We start from the raw sequence: 25,983 nt of genomic DNA, 5'->3' as shown, positions 1-25,983 counted from the left end.
AACATCTAAACCCCCAAGGCCTGGTTTTGTCTGCATTTTTGGGAAACGAGATAACTACATACAATAAAATTATCGGTATTATACTATCGACACGAAAAGTTGTCCATGTTTACAAAAATATTGTATATTTTTTCTTCGAATAAACGATTAAATTAACGAATTAAAAAATAATAATAGTAATAAGTTGGAGGAATTTTTAGAGAAAATATGGGACTTTTTGGACCTGTGCGTGGAAGGATTTTTAGAGAAAATATGGGATTTTTTGGACCTGCGCGTGGGATTTTTTCCTGTAGTAGGTTGGCAACAGTGGTCAGGCACTCAGTCGTCACACTGGAGTCTTAAAACGTTGCGCGTAAAATTGTAAAAATCAATATAGTCTAGTTCTAGTTGATCCGCCATTTATTAGCAGTATTCTCTTGCGCTTGTTAATTGTTTAAATTAGAATAAAGTTTGTAGTGTTCCTGTAAGATCATTGATTATTACTTCCTACAAATATGGAAACCTATCCCTTACACGCGCACAGATTAAAGAAATATATATTCTCAATGATTGACACCATAGATAATTGACACTTTGACTCAAGAACGAGAAGGAGAATGTTCTTTTTGAACAACCTGTTATTATGTAACTATTTTATATTACCTAGAACTACTAATAATAATAGTCATTATAAATGACTATTGTTTAGTATAATAGACGTACAAAAATTAAAAATTATTAAAAATGGCCGTCGACACAAATGGCGATCAAGGAGGTGGTATCCGCTTCAAATGGAAAAAAGGAATTAAAAGATATTGACAATCCAATAAATTGCGAAGGGTTCTGTGATAAGTGTTTGCCATACAGTATGTGAAAATAAACGATGTGCATTACGAACACAAAAAGTAATTTAAAAACGCGGATTATCGTTTGCATATGCTCAAACTGCAAGAAACAGGTGAAAAGCATGCGAAATCTAATGAAACATAGACATGTTAAAGACACAAACTACAAAGTACCTAACTTTGTTAGCACGCTAAGCGAAGTAAAAAATATAGATAATACTCACAAAAGCTAAGTAACCTCAAAATCAAGGTTAAAATATAAAACAAAGCCAAGACGAAACCCTGGAAATCAAATGTGAAAATGAAGCAGAACAAAAAATCAATAGACAATTGAACAATTAAAATTGTAAACATAAACAACTCATATATCAAAGAACTTGAACAGATAAATAATCATCATTCAAAACCTAACAGAAGCCACTTAAGAATTATATATATCAAACACATCCAAAAGAAAAGGACATGCAAGTTACGCAAAAGTTAACAGACCCACTTAATAAAAAAAGGATGCTATACATAAACTGGGAAATCTGCTAAATATACCATGAAATCAAAGATAAAAAATGCCACAAATGCAATGGATATGAACACAGCCATAACAAGAGTAACACGTAATAATATTCAAACATTAATGTGAAATTCATTCAGTTGTTGCTGCTGTTAGATCCATTAATTTCACATTAATGTTTGAATATTATTCAATGTTAACTGCTATTAAAATCTTCTAAAAGAGTGTTTCATGTATTAATATAAGTGTAACACTTTTTTCTGCTGTTGGTGTGCAGATGAACACGGAGCAGAAGAGTGTAAATAAAATAGAATAAAAACTGCATAAGTCAAACATCTCTTCACAAAAGGGGTTCCAAATAACAAAGAAGCCATTTCAATAATTATGGAAGCATACATTACAGACCACCTAATTTTACATAAAGATACTAACAGCACGAACAAACAATAGCAAACCAAATTAAAACACACATGCTAGATATGATGAAACTAACGAACACGCAAATCACCAACATAATAGAACCGCAGAATGCTTCAGACATATTTAAACAGATCATCAAACTATAAATAGAAGAGATAAAATATATAAATTATTAACAAATACTAAAGACACGCAAATTAGACGAATTCAGAATGCAGAAACCTACTTAAAAAAGTTATAAAACAAGCTAAAGAAGAACCTATTAAATAGAAATTAAAGCATGTTGTTTTTGGGTCATAAACAACATGGAATGCCATCGAAAAAATCCTGAACCGATTTAAAAGCAAACCAGATAACCCAGAAGCACGCTTTATCAAAGGGAACGAGAAAGAACAACAAATTCTTTGCTAACGTGGGTCGGAATCTAGCCAAATATTTAAATAGGTAGAGATACGAGATACACCCTAAATCACAGTAGAAAAATCAATCTTCCTTAGATAGATCGGCATCAAAGAGCTAACATGCACATCAGCAACCTTAACACCTTAATCACTACTGCACATATTCAACAATTCAACAGGTGCTACGGAACCACAACATACCCAACTCAGTTCAAATAAGCACATATCCACAATACAGGAAATAAACTATATCCTAACAATTACAGATCAATTTCAATTATATCTAGTACTAGTGACCCGCCCCAGCTTCGCACGGGTGCAATGCTGATACTAAATATATTTTTGTTTTGTTTAGATTATTATCGAAAAGGGAAAATCTTCAAAAGATATCCCTTGAACATACTAAATATACTACAGAATGTCTTTATATACAACATTCACAGTTTTTTTGTCAATAGACTATACAAACCGGCCGGTACCGCCGCAACCGCTATGTCCCTGCATTTTAAATCTGTAATATCTTCGAAAATATTCATTTAAATTACATGCTGTAAAGGGCCATAATGATCTATATTAAATGCACAATGTATTTAAGGTACTGTATTGCTTACAGTCGCTTCGTAAATAAGTAATTATTTCTTCTAAAAAGTAAAGGATAAAAATGGTTATTGTGGGTTATCCCTCAGAGATAGACATATACCACCCCCGACTTTTTTGTAGACCTTTTTAAGATGTACAATATTGTAGTACATTATTTCGATCTATCTCGTAGGGTTCAGCCAGAGTTTGCAATGTAAGCGCAAAAAATGTGTTTATTTACGACATCACAATAGAAACCTCTAAAATTATCAGTGTTTCCCTACTATATTATGCATGTATTATACATATAAACCTTCCTCTTGAATCACTCTATCTTTTAAAAAAACCGCATCAAAATCCGTTGCGTAGTTTTAAAGATTTAAGCNGGTTCACGTATCACGTTTTGATACGATGTACAGAATCTGTGGTGACTCGTACTCAGAATTGTATTGATGCTGTAGGTCACCAATTTGAACAGTATTAACATTTGTTATTTATGTTTCATTTACATTGGACTTTCAGCTTTCTATTTTCCTGAAATTTAACTTTGTAGAACGGTAAATAAATTTTCTATGGAAGTTCAAAGTGTGTATACATTTTTTGAAGCACCCTGTATAACATTCACAGTTTTTTTGTCATTAGACAATACAAACCGGTCTCCCGGCCGGTACCGCCGCAACCGCTATGTCTCTGCATTTTAAATCTGTAATATCTTCGAAAATATTCATTTAAATTACGTGCTGTGGCCATATTGATCTATATTAAATGCACAATGTATTTAAGATAGTTAATTGGATAAGAATTAATGCTGTATTGCTTAAAATCGCTTCGTAAATAAGCCATTATTTCTCGTAAAAAGTAAAGGATAAAAAATGGTTATTGTGGGTTATCCTTAAGAGATAGACATATACCATCCCGGACTTTTTTGTAGACCTTTTTAAGATGCATAATATTATAGTGCATTATTTTGATATATCTCGTAGGGTTCAGCCAGCGTTTGCAATGTAAGCGCTAAAAATGTGTTTATTTACGACATCACATTAGAAACCTCTAAAATTATCAGTGTTTCCCTACTATATTATGCATGTATTATACATATAAACCTTCCTCTTGAATCACTCTATCTATTAAAAAAAACCGCATCAAAATCCATAGCGTACTTTTAAAGATTTAAGCATACTTAGGGACAGACAGCGGGAAAGCGACTTTATTTTATACTATGTAGTGATAGTAAAAGTCTTCGAAAAGAGCTTGAAAGAACGGTTCACCAGTTTCATTATCATACATAACATTTTAAGGAAGGAATAGTTTGGATTTACAGAAATTAATTCCACAAATGACGCATTAGTAGAATTTACCAAATTTCTAATTGTATTAGACGAGGGATATCGAGAGCATCTGTTTTTATAGGCATGTCAAAAGCCTTCGACATCTTGGACTACTGCCTGTTTATGAATAAACTACACGGTATTGGATTCAGTGGCACAACGCATAGACTCGTCCAGAATTACTTGACGAAGAAAACCCACACAATAAATATAGGAACTTTAAACAGTAGGCAAGAGGAAATCACGTGGAATTCCACAAGGAACAATATTGAGTTCATTATTTTTTATTCCTTTCATGAACAATCTATTCCACCTTAAAACTCATGGCAAAGTAACTGCATATGTAGATGACGCAGCAGTTTTTTATAAAACAGACACCTGGGAACAAGTAACTCAAGAAATAACACAAGGCATTAAAACCCTATCAACATGGTTCTTAGAAAACTGCCCGACTAAATTTGGACAAAATATACTTCCTAACTGCTATTCAAATAACACGTTGGGCGGATAACATTTTCCTCGAGCGTCTCGTAATATAGGGTAAAATGGAGAGTGCAAAAAAATCTAATCTAGGCCTACCTTTACCCCTCCTAACTTCCGTTTCTGCCTCTTATATGCCTCTGACTAGACATTCATGCCTGAGAAGGTGTCCTATTAATCTATCTCGCCTATTTCTTACTGGCTTCCAAAGAGTCCCCTATTCTCCTATTCTTTCTAATACCTCTTCATTTCTAACCTTTTCTATCCACGGTATCCTCATCATTCGTCTGTAACACCACATTTCGAATGCTTCCAACCTTTTCTTTTCCGCCGCGTCCACTGTCCGTGTTTCACACCCGTACAGCGCCGCATTCCAAACATACATCTTTAATAATCCTTTTCGAATTTTTAAATTAACTGTTCGCGAGAGTAGAAGTGACTTCTTTTTATTGAAGGCGTCTGGACTCTGTGCTATCCTCTGCTTCATATCCCTACTACTCCTACCATCCCGACTTATCTGACTTCCTAGATATCTAAAATCGGCCACTTCTTCTAATTTTTCGTCTCCTATCTTTATATTCGTTGTTTCCTTACTTTTTCTTCCCTTGCATACCAGTATTGTTGTTTTATTTTTATTTATTTTCATACAGTAGGTACTGTTTTGTCAATACCGCTTCCATTTTATTTAAAGCTATCTCTAACTCCTTGCTAGATGCTAACACTGCTATATCATCTATCTATCCCTACAGTTGTGCTGTCTCTAATGATGTTGATCGCGTAGATAGATTAAAAAGTAGCGGTGACAGTGTGCATCCCTGTCTGACCTTTCTAATATTTACTTCTCTACGCTGCAACCCCATCTCTATAACTGCCTGTTGCTCTTTATACAAACTAAGTATCACTTTTTTATCTTTGTAACTCATCCCTATATTTTTAAGCATATTTAACAACTTGTCCCATTTAACATTGTTAAAAGCTTTTTCTAAATCTACAAATCTTATGTACGCCCTTTTTCTTTTTTTATCGTTCTCTCTATTGTTATCCGTAAAGCTAGAATGGCCTCCTGCGTTCCTCTATTTCTTCTAAACCCAAATTGATCTTCCCCTAACAGTTCTTCCGCCCTTTTTTCCATCCTCCTCTGTACAATTCTAGTAATTTTTGACGCATGGGAAGTTAAGCTAATATCTGTAATTGCTAATTTCTAAAAATAAAAAAAATTGCTTCATTCTGGAATGATGGAGCAAATATCATAGATGTCATAGATAGTGATTATATTGCTAAATAATATTACATTCGCTTCGTTATGAGAGTACAACAGAACTGAACAGAACAAAAGACAGTTTATAACGTTTATAATGACAACCGTAGAAAATGAATAAGTACAACGATGGTCATCGATCCTTAACCTATTATCTATGATCCTTAACTATCTATGATCCTTAACGATACCTGTGATTCTTGATCGATATAGTCATGATATAGTTGTCTGCAGTCTGAAATGTAGGTAATCGCTCGATGACAATGATTTGACAGCAATAATTAACATCAGTAATAGTTATAGCAGTTGATGAAAGGGTTTTTAATTTATGATATATTGTTACAGATATTTATAGCAGTGAACGTTAAAAATGTTTTATAGTGCGGTTTAGTGTATTAATGTTTGAATATTTGTGCAAACCATTAACATTATTGATATCAATCTGGAATGTTATGAACTACTTATTAAACTAAAACAAATTACTCACTCAGCTATATTATTTACATACCTTTGTTTAGTGCAGTTGCATATTATGCCGTGGCATTATATTAATACTAGGTGAGTACATACTTGTAAATATTATCTATTTTTTAATTATTTTTTTTTTAATTTTGTAAGAAGTAAATAAACAATGATTCCTAGTTTTTCATTTTAATTTATAAATACAAAAAAAATAATTAGAGGAACACAATGTTTATATATACATATAAAATTAAATATTTAGCATTAGTAATCATATGTTTTCGTATAACAAGTGTTTATAAGCATGCTCTTTGTTTTTCAGTGAAATATTGAATATTTCGAAGACCTGGGTAACATTATAATCATTACTGTCTGTTTATGATTTACTTAGTTGGTTAATTCTGAAAGATTTAATTTTGTATATATTTTCCAAGACTTATGATTTATGAAAGTAGGATAAAAGGTAAAATGGTAAACTGTATTTGCATTTTTTTTTTAATTTTGTTTGGTGATCTGATGTAAAGAAGAAATTATTTCCACCGAAAGGTGTAGGAATGTAGGAATAATCTTGATAGGACATTGTTACTGTAGGAAAATTGTAGCTTAGTTATATTTGTCACTGTAATTAACAGGCACGTGCTAATTTTATTATTTACAATGAAATCAAAAATGTTGGAATATATTCTTTTAAAAGCTCGCTCACCAATTTTATGGTGAAGACACCTCCGATTTTTTTGAAATTTTATTTTTTTAATACGTCATGTTGTTCAAGTAATACCTACATACAATATGTTTGGCGCGGAAACTACGTTTTCACCTACTTCTTCAGCTTTGAATAATTAAAGACTACGTCGACGTGATAACGAAAGAGCTTTTTTCCTTTAGTAAACACATTTCTGATGAGCTTGTCTACTCTATTCTGTTATATCTATGGTAGCATATGCTTTGAGCTGCAGTGCTGGGACAGTAATATTCCAGTTAATCTTTCATCATTTTTCTGATTTCATTTCATTCATCTCCTGTTTCTGTCTTTCTTCAACCACCTACCCAAGTAAACACCATATGTCAAGACCTTGACCCTATTCTTTAGCTTTCCATTACTGTAACCCTGCTTTCACACAGACGGTTTTTTGCCGTGGCCGTGCACGGCAACCGTGCCGTGTATAATAGTAATACATTGGTTTATATGCAAGCTTTCACACAGCACGGTTTGTTGCCGTAGCCGTGCACGGCTGCCGTCGCAGCACGGCATGGGGACTGCAACGGCACGGCGCCGTAGCCGTGCACGGCAACAGTGAGACAAGCAAGTGTATAGAAGTATTCACACGTGCCGTGTGTTCACACGGCAAAAATTGTTTTCAGGATCGTTTTTCTCTCTGAATTGTGCAGTTAACAGAAGAAATTATATAGTGTGGCGGATAATAACACCGCTATATTTAATTTAAAACATATATTTGACTAAACATTATATTACACCCTTTTGTAAATATTTCTACTCGAATTCTTTTGTATCTGTCTTTCTATTATTATTATTCTCTGTGAAAATATTTGGAACAGTGTCTTTATCAAGGTAAAAATCTTACTCCAAGCATCGGTAGAGATTATATAATTAAGAAAAATTTACCTCCTTTCTTAATAATATATCATTGGGGAAGATAATACAAAGGATATATTGAATATGAGCATTTAAATTTTCTCGGATATTTTTGAAGAAACAAGGTTTTGTACAGATATATATTACAATCTTCTTTTATCTCTTATAAGCTAGACAGTGAAAACTTTAATAATTTGATTTCTTTTGGTATCAAAGCGTTACATAACAGAAAGGAAAACCTTTTTCTATTTCTGATAGATTGTTTTCTGATTGATACTCAATTTTTTTTTATTTCCCTCTTGATATTAAATAAAGCGTAATCATTGTCAATTAATTTTGATGACTATTACTAATTTTTAAATCATCTTGCAATTTTACGCATAATTCATCGAAACTCCTAATGGACATTCGAAAATAATTAAAAAATTTGGAGCTATCCTCTCGTAGCTCATGAAATAATGTTACAAATTCACCCATCAATTGTCTGTTTTGAAGTAGTGGATGAATCCAAAATTTTCTTGTTTTTTTGTGTTTTTCTGCAATTATGCCATATCATTAGTAACAACATGCGTTTTTTTCTTTCGTCCAATTGGTCATGTATCAAAACAAAACTAAACCGTGAAAAACCGTGTGCAGTGTGAACGCAAAGCAAAATGAAATTACGGCACGGCACGGCACGGTTGCCGTTAGAAAACCGTCTGTGTGAAAGCAGGGTAAGAAATAAAAGGAAGAGATGCAACGCTCCTAACTTTATTGAATATGCAATGGGTAGGTAGTACTAGGGAAATCCCAGTAATTTTTGATTTTAAATAAAAGTGTCTGGCTTAGCTCGTAGGGATCACATGGGGATGGAGCATAGCAAAGACATTACGTTCTCGCACCTCTAAGCTTATGATGAGAGATATGTATCATAACCACTGTCTACAATTTATCGGAGTCGAAAATCATATTCCATAAAAATCAACGCTGTACGTTGCCAGACAATATAATAAAATAACAAAATGACTGTTTACGTATTAATACGCCCCCTCAATAAAATTATTTTATTTCTTTCTGTATTTATTCAATAAACCTAAACCCTTTCTGAATTTCTCGAATTTCACCTTAGGTAATAGCTTAGTAAATATGTCGGCGAGTTGATCCTCACTTTTAATGTGAAGAATATTATAACGCCACTATCGAATTTTTCTGTAAATCTTATGTCAACGTATTTCAGTCTCTTATTATTTTCTGGATTATTTGCAAGTCTGATAGCCGACTGATAATCTTTATATATGTATAGTGACTGATTTATCTAAATCAAATAACTAAAAAAAACTGGCGCGTACCTATACATCATACAATTCACCTTCATGTTCTTGTTAAAAACCAGGAGCTACAAGTGTAACTTTGAATTCGTCTTAAAAATCAGGTCTTTTTAAGATATTTCTACTATACTTTTATTAGGAAAATAAATCTTCTGATTCTTTGGATCAAGGTTTAACCTATTTTCTTTAGATACATGCACATATACCTCCTTTAGCCCAAAAGTACAAAAGTTTATATGGAGTTTGATCTTTTTGAGGACAGCTGCCAATTCTGTTTAAAATGAAAACAGCTGAATTAGCTGCTTCAGCCCATAGCACATTATTCAAATGTTTACTATGTAAAAGTGTTCTAGCTGCCTCCACTAACGTCCTCATCTCCCTTTCTGCTTTTCCAGTCTGTTCAAGAGTAAAAAAATATCCTAGTGCGTTATCGGTACGTAAAGTTAATACTTTGTTTCTTGTTTAATTTTTTACCAATTGAATAAAACTCTATCTTTTGTCTCTAATTTATTCTTTATAATTATAAACAAATATGTAGCCAGATAATCATCCTTTAACATAAGGAAATATTTTACCTCTTCTAAGGATGGCGCTTCAAAGGCACCGCACTATGTATCGTATTAATTCACCTGTTTTCTTTACCCTTGATTTACTTGACGGGAACGGTAATCTGTGTTGTTTCTCCGCCCGGCAAAAATAATATTTTCTTTATAATTTACATTATGTTGTCGCAAAATCTTCTTGACATTTAAAAAAGCAAACCTTCTGTGTCACTCTGTTAAAGCTTCTGCAATGTTACACTGTAATATTTCAAAAATTTTAAAATTCATCTTAAATAGTCTCCTTTCTGTGTTTGCTACTGCCCTTATCATTCCATTTTTGTTTAAAAGCTCAAACCTTTTTTTATTGGAATGCATTTCAAATCCTTTATCTTATGCTTTGCTCAAAGAAAAAAGATTCACATCCAGATCTGGGAAGAACCATATATTGTTTAAATCTGTTTTAAGCCATTGTTTTCCATTCCTTCTTCTACTTTTATTTTTCCTATGCCCTTTACTGTTAATAGTGACACACTTCCCAAATTCATTTGCTTGTTATATTCTAACTCTGTCAATTCAAAAAACTTTTTTATATTAGAACACATGTGATCAGTGGCTCAACTGTGTAACCACCATTCGTTTTTGATAAACTGAGACTGTCCAACCAGATCTTTGAAATTTGTGCATTTTGTCACAGTTGGTACTCTAACAAATGCTCGTGATGAATTCGTTGATGGCTTTTTATCATTTTTATACCATCTGCGTCTTTTTTCTTCTTAAACCAACAATATTTCATAAGATGACCGTCTTTCCTACAATAGTAACAAGTTTTCCTGCCTTCGTTTGGTTTTAATTGTGGACAGTGTTTTTATATGCTGCATATTATCACATTGAAAACATTTAATTGATTTCTGTCCTTAACTATTTTTACTTCTCATGTTTAAAGCTGTCACCTGCTCTTTGTTTTTAGTTCTCTCCTATATCATCAATCGAGACATGAGTTCAGTTAGAGTTTGGTTATGATTGGGCGGAAATAAAATACCTTAAATGTTCTGGCAGCAACATTAAAACTTCAGTTGTTATCATCTTGTCAGTAATTTCATTGCCCATTTGCTTCAAGTTACTTTGAGTTTTTTCTATTTCAGAAATGAATTCAGAATTCAGCCACTTTGCTTTCTTTGTATTCTAACCTGAAAAACTTGCCTGGTGCTCGTATATAGTTTTCAGTTTCTGCTACATTTCTGCCGCTGTTCTGCATACTAATATATGGGTCATAGGCATCTCTTCCCTTCTAATCACTAATATTTCCTGTACTTTAGCGTCATTTTTCTGCATCTTAATTTGTTTTTCAACATATTCCTGAAACTATATCTCACAATCTTCTGGACTGTAACACTACCTGTACCTGGAACTTCCAAAGAGTTCGGTTTCTCCAGAAAACTTGATTAACTGACCAGACTCCATTATTTTGTGTTTATTTTTTTGTTCTCGACGTTTTTGAGAGTAAAAAAATTTCCCTCAAAAGCAAATGATAAAAAGCGGGCCTGAGCCCATAATCTGTTGTTGAACAACCAAGCTGGTGGTGTGAAGCCTCAGCGGGGACCAATCACACTGATAAATCTCTAGTGACTCATTTCCTAATAGCCGATGCCGCAGACAAAGGCTAAGGAGCTCATTTGGAAGGTATTCAGATGTCAGGGCTTTGGTCCGAAAGTCAAAGGTTATGGCATTCCAAGAAGAAAGAATTATTATCAAGAGACAGTTGTATTGTCTTCGAGACGCTCATATTCTCCTGCAGTTCGACAATCGGTCAGTAAGGAAGGGGGCACGAGATCTTTGAAGTTGTTCCGACTGACTTACAGGCTACTTTAATTGACCGACGACTTAACACTGCCAGGAAGATGCAACGGGATAGCGAATAGGTTATCTTGCGGAATAGCTCAGCCAGAATAGCGTGTACTGCCAGAAGCAACAGAAAAGATTTTCAAAAGGTAGGGCAGACCAGATATTGACCTGTTTGCCTCAGGAGAGTCGGCTATTGTGGAAAGTTATGTCTCCCTAGATTCAAACTCGATCAGCTCTCTCTTGTCACAGATGTCTTCAGTCGAAGGTAGGTGTTTCGTTTGACATGGGTGTTTCCATCCCCATATTTGATTCCCAAGGTGTTGGCACATCTCAACAAGGCTCAGGGTCAATTCATTTTAATAGCCCCAGAATGGGAGAAGATGTTCTGGATGACAGACTTAAAGAATCGCAGAGTAGAGCATCCTATTGTAACCTCAGGGAAAGCTTAATAGACTCATCAACAGGATCACCTCCACCCCAAATAGATGTAACTACATTGCAAGTGTAGAATATTGGGTGTGGGAAGATGTCATAAGAACCTGAGAGACTTAAACAAGGAGAGCTGGAGAAGATCGATTCATCTTGGTCCACAAGTCAGCGATAGCGACATTTTGTTCAGGAAGAGATATGGAAGGAATGTCTTCATATTTTCTAGTCTGCTAGGTACTGAAAGCTATTTTAGTAACCAAGCCAAGAGAAGTTGTCAATTAGATATGGGATGTGCAGATTGTGTTTGATTGGTTTTTGACCTTTTTATTATGCTAACGGATTCTGGTTTTTTCTATTGGGGCTACCATTGATGTTTTCCATTTTTTGGGAAGGAAGTCTTTTTCTATACTGGTATTTAGGACCTTTAAGGAGTGGTGACCAATTACTTCAGTTGATTTTTTTTAAGTATTCTCGTCTTAATTTCGTTTTTTAGCGCTGTAAATTCTAGTAATTAAAAATATTTAAATCTGTTTCCTGGATTCTCTGTGTTTCCTAATATCTGTTCCACACTTTAATGGTGTCTATAAATGTTTATTTTTTCCAACAGTTTCTGTAAGTAAAATTTTCGGTTACAAAATATTCCGGTTTTCTTTTTACTTATTCCGTCCGTTATTTTTGGGCGTATAATGTATTCCATATTTAACTTCTTTATTATTTGTTATTATAAAATCTATTATTGTGACACTAATGCGTGTAACTCGTGGGAATTTTTCTACAATTGGGATATTCCACTACTTTGTATTACATTATTTAATTTCTTAGAATACAATGATAAAATTTATATTTAAATCTCTACTTAAAATAATTATTTCCTGTTTTACATCATAGTTATTAAAATTTCTTTAAATCTTTGTAAGAATCCGCTGTGTTTTGAATTTGATGAGTGGTGAACATAAAGGATGTTAAATTTCTGACTATCCACATTAAGATTAATTTCCATTAACGATACGGTTCTTTCTATTATTACGTTTATTACCTACTGTTTTAAAGCACTCCTCCTTAAAATACATATTTTAATGCTCCTCATGTATACCGGCTTGAAAATTTTGCATGTACAGTTTCTTTATACAATAATAATAATTAATAATTAATAATTTATTCAATAAACGGGAATACTCCCTTTTTACATAAGGACATTAATATAATATATTCGCTCAGTCCAAACTCTCTTTGACAAAAATAAAATTAATTGTATAAATAGTTTCACAGCAATATAGTTAATTAAGAAAACTAAGAAAAGCAGCCAAAAGTATAGCAAAAAAGAAAGCAATTAATATACACATAGAACCATAATCAGTGACAAAATCTAAAATTGATACAGATTATTTATGAATCTAGAATACGAAGACAAAGATATAGAAAATATATCGACACTTTCAGATATTAAATTTCTCAGTTTGTGCAGTCGACTCTGCAGACTGTTTGCCGATGANTCAGTGACAAAATCTAAAATTGATACAGATTATTTATGAATCTAGAATACGAAGACAAAGATATAGAAAATATATCGACACTTTCAGATATTAAATTTCCCAGTTTGTGCAATCGACTCTGCAGACTGTTTGCCGCTGAAGTTGTATGAGAAAAAGGAATAGCAAAAAGTTGATTACGGCGAACTTGTCTGGAGGGAACATGAAAATTGATAGTGGATAACATAGTTGAACAATCAACTAAGCCGTGTAGAATCTTAAATAAAAGTGTCAAATCGGCGATGTTTCTCCTGGTCTCTAGCGATTGAACGTGGAAAAGTTTTTTGATGTTAGTATAATCGTGATCATCGAAACGCATGGGTGTCATATTTACAAAGGCGAGTTTGCGCAAAAATTTCGATTAAACCGATTCAAGCATTTTTTTTATCAGTCGCAGAGAAAGGAGACCATATTGGCGAAGCGTATTCCAATTGTGGTCTGACAAGTGTATTAAATAGGGTAATTAAGGTAGACGGATTTCTAAAGTGTTCAGAATTACGAAGGATAAAACCAAGTAATCTAAGGGCTTTGTTCGTTATTTAGATAATATGAGCGTGAAATGAGCCGTCTGATGTAAAAGTAACGCCGAGATCAATGGTTTCATCTAACGTTAACAGAGATGTTTGTCAAATAGATATACATCTATTCTAGTTTCATTTTCATATAATTCCTTAGCAGTATGTGTTTCCGTAAAGCATGCTATTATGAGTCGTCATTGATTCAGCCTACACTGTACGTAATTGTGTTTTGTATGCTGTTAAGTTTTAAATATTAAAGGATATTATATTATTATTCAGTGATTTATTCTTCTTTAATTGCTATTTAAATTCATTACAAACATCAGGGTACACAGCTCTCAATTGTAGTTTCTGAAAAATTCTTTTGTATGCCTCGCATCTTCTGTTAACTGCTACCTATACGGTGCAACCATATTTGGGAAATATTCAGAACTTCTTTTGCATTCCTCTATTTTGTGACTTTCACTACTTTTGGGAAATGCTGTCTATCTTTGTACATTCTTTTGTCTTGTGATCAAATCTGCGGCATTTACAGCATTGTATAATGTCTACATTATCAAAGTATCTACATTTTTTTAAATATATTGTGCAATCATAACCATACCTACACCATAAAGTTGCGTTTATTTGTTTCCAATAAGCATCGGTAGAGATTATATAATTAAGAAAAATTTACCTCCTTTCTTAATAATATATCATTGGGGAAGATAATACAAAGGATATATTGAATATGAGCATTTAAATTTTCTCGGATATTTTTGAAGAAACAAGGTTTTGTACAGATATATATTACAATCTTCTTTTATCTCTTATAAGCTAGACAGTGAAAACTTTAATAATTTGATTTCTTTTGGTATCAAAGCGTTAAATAACAGAAAGGAAAACCTTTTTCCATTTCTGATAGATTGTTTTCTGATTGATACTCATTTTTTTTTTTTATTTCCCTCTTGATATTAAATATTATTACTAATTTTTAAATCATCTTGCAATTTTACACATAATTCATCGAAACTCCAAATGGAAATTCGAAAATAATTAAAAAATTTGGAGCTATCCTCTCGTAGCTCATGAAATAATGTTACAAGTTCACCCATCAATTGTCTGTTTTCAAGTAGTGGATGAATCCAAAATCTTCTTGTTTTTTGTGTTTTTCTGCGATTATGCCATATCATTAGCAACAACATGCGTTTTTTTTCTTTCGTCCATTTTGGTCATGTATCAAAACAAAACTAAACCGTGAAAAACTGTGTGCAGTGTGAACGCAAAGCAAAATGAAAGTACGGCACGGTACGGCACGGTTGCCGTTAGAAAACCGTCTGTGTGAAAGCTTGTACTTTGACCGGAGTCAAGGGCCTTAGAAAAGTCAATACTTACAACTTAGAACTAAAAATATGAGTGGTCTAGTATTTGCATTTCACCAAAGGTTGGCATTTAACATTTGAAAATACAACGTGGTGTAAGGATATTCGAACAAATACCTTCAACAATGCCGTAAAAAAAAGAGTAATTTTTGTTAGGTAGATATTTTGCCCTAAATGTATACGGTCTACCTGCAACCCATTTGAAAATGCGTACTTAATAAATTAATTCTAGATTAATAAGTAAATCCTTAATAAATTCATACTGTTTTTAATTATGTATAATTATAGAGGACTCTTTGGCAATAATCGTATCAAGGAGTTTTGGTTTTAAGATAGATATTGGTCTACAGTTGACAACTAAATTTTTATTTCTTATTTTATACTTTCCGCGTATTGGGAAAAAACCCAGGATTGTAAATTAAATTATTCGAGGTCTCCGTGTATTACGAATTATTTTAAATCATAATCCAAGAAGATAAGATAGACGAGCTGGAGTATCAAAAGAAAGGTTCGAAATGATGGACCATTGGTTTTGATGTTCCGAGGCAAAAACAAGACATACCTACATATCAGAGACGTCTTGATATTGAGAAATAACCTGTATAAATGATGCATCACTAGAAAGTGAATGAATATTACAAAATAATAAAGACAGACGAAGAAGGGCAAAGTACACTTTCCGGCGCTCGTACGCCTTAACTATTAACTTTATGAAAAAAAGGTAGATACATAAATTGTAGATAATTGTCTCTAGTTTCATTTTGTATATAACTGTTTTTATCGTAAAATGAGTCGGAAAGGAAATATTGTCAAAAAACTGCTTTTTGGCGCCATTTTTCCAATATGGCGGCGCGAGCGGCAAATATACGAGGTGGCAAAGTTCAAATTTGGAATGAGCACCTCAAAATCTATAAAATTACTAATTTTCAAAACTCCCGAAAAACTTTCCAGGCAAAACTACCAAATGGCTGTACTATATGTAGTTTGGTAGGTGTTGTATTTCAGGCGAAGCGGCTCATTTTTACTTCATTAAACGTTACTTTTGTTAAATTCCCCTATTATTATAAACCTTTGGACAGGAAATTTGTCCGCAAGATTTAGCGCGTCATCCGTATGATTCCAGTAATGGTCATGCATCTTGCTGTGGAAAAGTGAACATACCCAACTATGAACTTAACGTTATCCATAGCACATTGATAAATACTTGCTCAACTTTATAAGTAACAGGTCAATTGAAAAGTCCCCGACCTAAAATAGTAAAACACATTTTTTTTGCAAAATTCGTTTTTTTTATTCAACATAATTCCCTTCAAGGGTGATACACTGATTATAGCGATCCTCCAACTTTTCGATACCATTTTTGTAGTACGATTTGTCCTTTGCTTCAAAATAGGCCTCAGTTTCGGCGATCACCTCTTCATTCGACGAAAATTTTTTCCCAACGAGCATTCTTTTGAGATCTGAGAACAGGAAGTAGTCGCTGGGGGCCAGATCTGGAGAATACGGTGGATGCGGAAGCAATTCGAAGCCCAATTCATGAATTTTTGCCATCGTTTTCACTGACTTGTGAGACGGTGCATTGTCTTGGTGAAGCAGGACTTTCTTTTTCTGCAAATGCGGTCGTTTCTCGGCGATTTCGTCCTTCAAACGGTCCAATAACGCTATGTAATAGTCGCTGTTGATGGTCCTTCCTTTTTCAAGGTAGTCAATGAAAATTATTCCACGCGCATCCCAAAATACAGACGCCATAACCTTGCCAGCCGACTGTTGCGTTTTTGCACGCTTTGGAGCGGGTTCATCGTGTGCAGTCCACTCCGATGACTGTCGATTGGACTTCGGAGTGAAATGATGGAGCCATGTTTCATCCATTGTCACATATCGACGCAAAAACTCGGGTTTATTACGCGTGATCATCTTCAAACACTGCTCTGAATCATCAACTCGTCGTTGTTTTTGGTCAAAAGTGAGCTCGCGCGGCACCCACTTTGCACAGAGCTTTCTCATACCCAAATATTCGTGAATGATGTGATGTATACGTTCCGTTGATATCTGTAGAGTGTCTGCTATTTCATTCAATTTCAATTTACGGTCATTCAAAATCATTTTGTGGATTTTTTTAATGTTTTCGTCCGTAACAGCCTCTTTTGGGCGTCCACTGCGTTCACCGTCTTCGGTGCTCATTTCACCACGTCTAAACTTAGCATACCAATCCTTGATGGTTGATTTTCCTGGGGCAGTGTCCGGAAATTCGTTATCAAGCCAAGTTTTTGCTTCAACTGTATTTTTTCCCTTCAAAAAGCAATATTTTATCAACACGCGAAATTCCTTTTTATCCATTTTTTTCACAATAACAAAAGTTGCTTCACTAAAAATGCTATAATTCACAAACTAATGATCCGACAGCCGTCAAATTTATAGACGCGTCTTTTGAAGGTTAGGACTAACTGAAAATCATATGGATTTAGTTCTGGTGCCGCCATTTATGTGTCAGGCCGGGGACTTTTCAATTGACCCTAGTAGGTAAGGTTTTCGAGCACATGGATGTAGATGCGACGAAAAAGATTGAAATTGCTTGACATCAAGGCAAATAGCAACTATGTAAAATTATTATTGATAGCGATATTTGATTTCACAGTCAAGTCAAGTAATTTGCAAAAACATGAAGTTACTTGGTTTAATTGTAATGGTGCATAGAAACGTTAAGTAGTGGAGATAAAGCATCAAGAATAAGGAGAAATTCCTATTATAATGTTCTAGTGTTTAAATACTGGTCTCGTGTTTACTGCTAAATAGATATCCACGGGTATTATGTACCAAATACTATTTATTTCAACGCTGTTATCGAACGTGCCCAAAGTGGTTGCTTGTTAACTAGTTAAATAGCAAATATTTTAGCGACATTTTTGGTAATCAGTTCAGAAACTAAAAATATTTGTAGAATGTTAATAGTTCTGACTTTTCTGTACCCGGTACTACTTTTCGCTTAAAAAATACACTCACGTACCTACTTATGTTTAAGTTGTTACATTACACTGCAATGTCCCGTTCAAAATGTAGTTTAACACTAAACTAATGAAATTTTAATTCTTGGTTGGCGGATTTTCAACGAAAGGGTTGAGTTGTAACCCTTGATACGAACCTGTAATGTTTATAAACAGTAAGGCGACAAAATTATACTAATAAGTTATCGTTAATTAAAATCTGATATATAAACAAGCAACACAGAAATTGTAACAGTTTGGCTATACTCAAGTATTCTTGTTCACGAGAAAAAGTAAGATAGAAAAAATTAATTTTAGGTGGTCGTCTATGATCTTTGACACGTATTTAGGACATCAACGCGATTGATATATTTACTTGACTTTTTCAATTTTCCAGTTTGTCCCTATTGGTTTTTTTTTTTAAATTTACCTAGTTTATTAGTTGTTCTAAAAGTAACATTAATACCAGTCCTTATTTTGATTTTTTAATTTAAGATTAGATGATATGCGACTACCTAACATTACGAGGAATTATATATTTTTATCATTACAACTTGTATTGTATTGGATAAATCAATCTTATTTCATTATTATACAATTTTTAATATAATTATCTGTTAAGTATATTTATATTGTAGGCGTTGTTATATGCGATTTGTTTGATAAAGCAAAGTCCTCTTGAAATTGTATATTTTAAGACAAATATGGAAGGCTGATTAATCTGCACAATATAGAACGGTAAAACGTTAGTTTACGTACTTCTTAGAAATTGTAACAGAAAATANCTTAGGGATAACCCACAATAACCATTTTTATCCTTTACTTTTTATAAGAAATAATGACTTATTTACGAAGCGATTGTAGGCAATACAGCATTAATTCTTATCCAATTAACTATCTTAAATACATTGTGTATTTAATATAGATCAATATGGCCCTTTACAGCATGTAATTTAAATGAATATTTTCGAAGATATTACAGATTTAAAATGTGGGGACATAGCGCTTGCGGCGGTACCGGCCGGGGGGCCGGTTTGTATTGTCTAATGACAAAAAAACTGTGAATGTTGTATAAAAGACATTCTGTAGTATATTTAGTATGTTCAGGGGGTATCTTTTGAAGATTTCCCTTTTTCGATAGTAATCTAGACAAAACAAAAATATATTTAGTATCAGCATTTCACCCGTTTGAAGCTGGGGCGGGTCACTAGTTCTTTATAAACATAACTAGATCGCATAGTGCTTGCAGCTTGTATTTTATGCACTGTTCAAGATAAATTGTGGGTGAGATCTTTAATTTTCTGGTATAAAAATTCCACACTGTAATAAATAAAAAAAAAGAAATACTAAACTAAATAAACGCACAAGATGATGATCGTTGGGGCCCATTATCGTCAGACCAGGTGATACTCCCACACAGTTAGAATTGCACACTTAAGTTATTTCATTATTATACAATTTTTAATATAATTATCTGTTAAGTATATTTATATTGTAGGCGTTGTTATATGCGATTTGTTTGATAAAGCAAAGTCCTCTTGAAATTGTATATTTTAAGACAAATATGGAAGGCTGATTAATCTGCACAATATAGAACGGTAAAACGTTAGTTTACGTACTTCTTAGAAATTGTAACAGAAAATACCAATGGTATATACTTAGTTTTATTGTTAATTAGACAGTTATTACTGTAACCTTCATTTTGTTGCCTTAACTGTTCAAAGAACAAGCTAGTTGAAAAAAATGCAATTTTGCAAACGCAAGAGTAAACTCAGGGCCATCTCGGCTTTTGGATGCGTTTAATTTTTTATTCGGGTTCATAAATATTATTGATTGCTGTTAGGTAATGGTCAGTAAGCACCTTTCGAATGCTTGTAAACATTTATGAAAAAATGAAATGAAACTAAATGGAATCTCTGAAGAGACTAATACTGGAAAAATAAAATTTTGTTTATAGGTTTATATGTAGAAACAGCTATTTTACAAGGCATTGTAGTAGCAACGTGTGCATAACTTAGGTAAGTGAGTGTATTGTAATTTGAGACTTGAGAAATATCTTCAGTTACCTATTCAGAAACGTAATATTCATACAACAGACCCACAGTATGCAACCACTTTAAAATATGGCTATCTACTATGTTTAAATAAGTTTTAGATATAGTTTACGTTTGTTTATAATTCACAATTTTTACTTTTTTTTTCAGATTCTCACCACTTCAGTTGCACTTATACCAACGTAAAAGTAAATTGGCTTCTTGAAACATACAACTCTTGTGCAATTCCTAGTTGTCACTGAAGAGCTGTAGCAGATTCGTTCGCTGAAACAACGTTAAATACAGGAGTAACAATTAGTAAGATAACGACCTCTCCGTCACCCTAGTGGAAAAAGGAAACATGACGAAGGCTGTGATGATGTATATTTGAATTTAGTAGCCAGATACGCACAAACCAGTACAGACTAAATGACAACAATAAATGTTGATGTGATACAGTGTTTTGCTTAATTCAATTAACGGAGTTTCTACCGGAAATATGTCATTGTTCTTAGCGGTATTAGTGTTCCTGTTTCAAATGTCAGTATGTCTCGCTCTGGAAGGACCAAACATTTGCGTCAGACAAGAATCGTAAGTACAGCCATTTTTATTTTATCGAGAATAATAAAAGTGTGTATTCCTGAATTTATTATTTATACAGGTACCTATTTAAAGTGAATTGAATAATGCAGTAGGTGTTTGAAATATTTTGACTTTTATCTATATACTTAGATACGCCACTGGAAACATAAATATACATATAGAATTAATTGCCTTAATTGAATGAAACAAAATCAAAAATGCCCTCCAGTTAATCGGTTAACAGTGATAAATGAATAAAATTGAAAAATTCTTTACAAAGTTATCGTCGACAAATGAGTGCTTTACGATTAACCTATCAGTTAGGCGTAAAGAAACTTGCTTTGTTCTTCCTGTTGTTGATACAGATACAAGTTATCTAAACAATTCTATGGCACAATATAGGAAATATTTGTAGTATTAATAAGACAGAACAATTAGTGAAGATCGATTCATACTATCGGTTAAGTCACGGCCTGTTCACATTCAAGTAAAATATTGTAGCATACATTTCATATATCAGCATTCATAACATATGTATAGAGATCAATTCATACCATGATTTCTAGATGATTTCCCCCACCCCGAAAGAGGAGGTCTCCCCCACCACTGTACCATAAAAAGTTCGTGGCGGTCTCACCCCCATAAAAACTTATGGGGATTCAAAGTTAATAAATATGCCAAGTTTTATACATTTCTGGGCATGTAAATATTTATATAGTCATTCTTAAACAATATTCAAAGGTGAAACTAATGAAAAATACATAAAAATATTGAGAAAGTTATATAAAACACTATTTAAATATCTTTATCAATAGGTTAGGTTAGGTTAGGTTATCGGGTTTTGTTCAAATGACCACCCTCTTTCGACCCCCACCTCCACCCGCTTGAAAATTATTATTTTATTGATTTTTATTTGAATTATAGTGTATGAAAATTGCAAAATAATCAATTTTCAACCCCCATAACTTTTTATGGGGGTGAGACCGCCGCAATTTTTTTATGAGGTTTTACTCAGGTGACCACCCTCTTTCGATCCCCCTCTACCCCCCCTCATCTAACCCCCATAACTTTTTATGGGGGTAAGACTGCCACGAACTTTTTATGGTACAGTGATGCGGGACACCTCCTCTTTCGATCCCACCCATCATCTAGACATTTACCATTCTGATCTGACGGGGTGTCAGTCAGGCTTAAGTCTTAACAATTTGGATTCAGTACAGCAAGTAGATATCTGTCTATGTAAATGGACCTTGTTGAACATATTGAATTTCGCTATTATATTTTTAGAAGTTATTGTGAATGTAAAAGGGGCGAAATTAGTAAGTACTTTCACGTCTGGATTTGAGGATGTAGTCAAAAGGGATGATAACCTTATCGTCAGACCAGGTGATACTCCCACACAGTTAGAATTGCACACTTAAGAATTCCAACTATTACACTGATATTAACAGCACTTAATAATAACTATCACTCTGTGCAATCCAACAGGGACGATGGTTCACTCTCACGACAGGATCACTTAAATTCACTTACTGAATTAATCCTCGAAAAATTACTGGTAATAAAATAGACCAAAAGTAAACTTTTAGATCTTTATTGGAGTTTAATTAAATTAGAAGTAGAACTATGACATTGAGTGGCCCTTATACAGGTTAGTGAAAATATGCTAATGTGCTAGACATTACAGTACCTATTACAAATATCTGAATGGATTCCCTATTATGCTGGCTACAGCATGCAACATTCTAAACTTCGTTTCCTTTAATCATCAGACGACTGTGGTTTTTAAAAATTAGATACTCCTTTATAATGTACGTTTATACAAACGATGAAAAAGAATTATTAAATGGTACCATTTTGGTGAGTCTGTCGAAGCTAATACGACTGTATTATTGTAGGTACTTTTAATTGCCCATAGGCGTCTCGGTCGATAAAATGAATAGTTGTGCAACTTCAATTGTTTTTGTTGTTGGCATTTATTGCCATTACTACAAAAACTGCATAGCCAGAGCAAAATGTTTCTGTTAGATACCTCTCATATTTTATCACTGGTCCATGTTATTTAATACCAAAGTTATGTATCTAATGTTAAAAGTGCACTTTTCAATAACTTCTTTCAAATAACACTAATCTTAACCTTATATCATATTTCTTGTAACTTGTATTCATTTCGTTTTCCATTTTTTNTATGAGAATGAGTTATGTATCCGGTCGAGATCGATATGTATAAAGAAACATTTTTGATACTGAAGAATATTAAGTCGTTCAATAAACGTTCAGCAGAATAGAAGTGTTTTCTTGATCAGTCGAATTGTAACAGACATAAAGATAATAAAAATCTTAACAAAGTTAATAAGAAATAGGTGAGATAGGTTGGTAGAACACAGAAACAGGAGTTACGAGGGGGGATAGAGGCAGATCTATAGTTTACTGTACATAAATAATTGAGGGTGTGGGATGTTCTAGTTGTAGGTAAATGCGATGATTAGCTTAGGATAGGAAAGAGTGGAGGTGCGTATCCAACCAATCTTAGGGCTGACAACCTTATGATAATAATGATGAGCTAAGGTTGTGCCACACCGTTGTAGATTTTAAGTTCGGTATAAGGCGCCTTGAGTTATGTTTATTTCTTTTTGTCATGTTAGCGCGGAAAGCTCGTTTTGCGTGCTATGAAACAGGGAAGAAATGGCCTCTTTTCAGCCGTGTTTTAGTCGGGAGGCAATGAAATTAGTCTTTTGAGCGCATGCGCTGAAGTTTATGGGCATGCGCAAAAATCAGTTGTTCAATGACAATGCCTTTCAAACCTCTAAATCATTTACTCTTATTTCGCCAAATATCAATTTAATGACGAGCTTTTCACACAAACGTGAAAAAAAATAGTATACGTACCTCGGGAAGAAACAGGGTTAGATAAGTTTTTTTTCTTGTAATTAATATTAATAAATTTTTAAAAAGTCGATTTTGTCCGTCGAAAAGTTAATTCAGGAGAAACTTTTTCGTTGTTCATCACTGATTTGAGAAAGCTCTCCGTGACAGTCTCATCAAGGACAGTGTGATCTATGGTGTGCTGGACCAGGACTTAAAAACAAGATTGTTGACAGAGGACGATCTGGACCTGGAAAAGTGCATAAACATTTTTAAAGCCGCCGAGCTGTCACAGAAGCAACATTGGAAACTGAGGCCAAGGTGAACGTCATAAAAGCATCGAAAAATAAAAATCAACTGAAACAGAAGAAGAAATGAAAGCAGCCAAGCAGTACGACACCGTGTCAACAGACGGCAGCACAGCAGTCAACTCGCAAGCCGTTTCACCGTTCCGTTGCAACAAGTTTCATCCCAGAAACAAGTGTCCAGCGTGGGGGAAAGAAGTGCTCAAACTGTGGAAAGATGAATCATTTCGCACAAATGTATACAAATCAAAGTGTAAATATTATACAAAATCAAAATGAGAGTTTTGAAGTAAAGTCAGTGTTTAACTTTTCACTTTCAAAACAAAATGAAGACTGGTGCGAAACGATTCAAATTGACAATCAGCACAAGGTAAAAGTCAAATTTGACACCGGAGCACACCGCAATTTGATTTCATTGGAAAATCTCAAAAAAGTGTGAACTAAGGAGCCAGACCTTCAAGATGTCTTCTTTTGCAAAACAATTCACCCGTCGCTTACGCGAGTAAATCGTTGACTGATGTAGAAAAAAGATACGCTCAAATTGAACACGAGACTTTAGGGATTTGTTTTGCTTGTAAGAGATTTAGTCAGTACATTTATGGAAAGAGAGTTGTTGAAACAGATCACAAACCGTTAGAGTTTATATTTAAAAAGTCAATAAATGACTGTCCACCGTCAAATTGTCACGAAAAAGATACTGAAGCACAAGTTTTCTTATTGGTAGAGTCGTTACCGATTTCCGTGCAGAAAAAATTAGAATTTCAAAAAGAAACGCACAATGACGAGGAAATGCAAATGTTGATAAAGTAAATTTTAGAAGGTTGACCAAGCGATTCCAAAAAGATACCTGAAGTAGTAAAACTATATCACAATTAAGCTGACGAACTGTGTGTAACAGAAGAGTTAATTTTTAAAGGTAACAGAATTCGTAGTTCCTAGAAAACTGCGAAAAAAGATGTTAAATTTGATTCATTATTATCGCCTTAGAATTGAAAAGCGTAAAAATTGTGGGAGAAAAATTTGGTAGTGGCTATTCATGAATCAGCACATTGAAACCATTGTAAAAAGTTGCGAATCTTGTATGCAATTCAACTGATCGAACGTCAAACAACCTTTGTTACCACATGAAGTCCCGAATGCTCCGTGGGAAACAATTGCTATGGATTTGTTTGAATTTCAAAACAGTCATTGGCTTTTAGTTATTGATTATTTCAGCAAGTATGTGGAAGTTGCAAAATTGGAGAACATGTTTGGTTCAACAATTGTGTCAAAACAAAAGTCAATTTTTGCAAGATTTGGAATTCCGAAAAAAGCAATTTCTGATAATGGTACCCATTTTATAAATCGCGATATGCGAAATTTTGTAAATTCCTGGAATCTTGAACATGTAACGTCAAGTCCCGAATTATCCGAAATCGAATGGTATGGTTGAACGTCGTGTTGGTACTGTGGAAAGTATGTTTAAGAAGATAGAGCATAGCAGTAGAGATCCGACACTTGCATTGAGAGAATAAAACCACTCCGATTTCAAACGAAATAAAATCACCGAACGAATTGTTATTTGGTTATGAAACGCGTGGAATTTTGCCGATTAATGTAAAAAGGAATGAGTGGGAAAATGAGAATGAGTTACTTAGGCAAAAATTGTTAAAAAGGTAAACCAAACAAAAACTTTTGTATGATAGAAACAGAAATTAGCAGATGATGTGTATATTCGAAAAGAAAAAGGTAAACCGTTAGAACCAGCAGTTGTAACAAAAATTTATGATAGACCGAGGTCATACGAAGTACAAATGTCAAACGGTCGAAAACTTGAGAGAAATCGTTTGCATTTA

The 25,983-nt window shown here is 33.7% G+C and overlaps 2 protein-coding genes across 2 annotated transcripts in view; one reads left to right on the top strand and one right to left on the bottom strand.

Moving 5' to 3' along the window:
• The window catches only part of LOC112904998 (pre-mRNA-splicing factor ATP-dependent RNA helicase DHX15-like), a 30,043-nt gene extending 10,291 nt beyond the window's left edge, over positions 1 to 19,752 (bottom strand). The window contains exon 1 of the mRNA XM_025976449.1: positions 19,729 to 19,752. Within this exon, the coding sequence (XP_025832234.1) occupies positions 19,729 to 19,752 (24 nt within the window). The remainder of the gene's footprint in view (positions 1 to 19,728) is intronic.
• The window catches only part of LOC108735990 (protein draper), a 41,467-nt gene continuing 21,494 nt past the window's right edge, over positions 6,011 to 25,983 (top strand). The window contains exons 1-2 of the mRNA XM_025976448.1: positions 6,011 to 6,356; positions 20,568 to 20,987. Coding sequence (XP_025832233.1) covers positions 20,896 to 20,987 — 92 coding nt within the window. The 5' untranslated portion in view covers positions 6,011 to 6,356; positions 20,568 to 20,895. The remainder of the gene's footprint in view (positions 6,357 to 20,567; positions 20,988 to 25,983) is intronic.

This window comes from Agrilus planipennis, unplaced genomic scaffold (genome assembly GCF_000699045.2).
Source record: "Agrilus planipennis isolate EAB-ADULT unplaced genomic scaffold, Apla_2.0 scaffold75, whole genome shotgun sequence".
NCBI lineage: Eukaryota > Metazoa > Arthropoda > Insecta > Coleoptera > Buprestidae > Agrilus > Agrilus planipennis.
The sequence above is the reverse complement of the archived record's forward strand: the minus strand, read 5'-3'. Positions and strand labels throughout refer to the sequence as shown.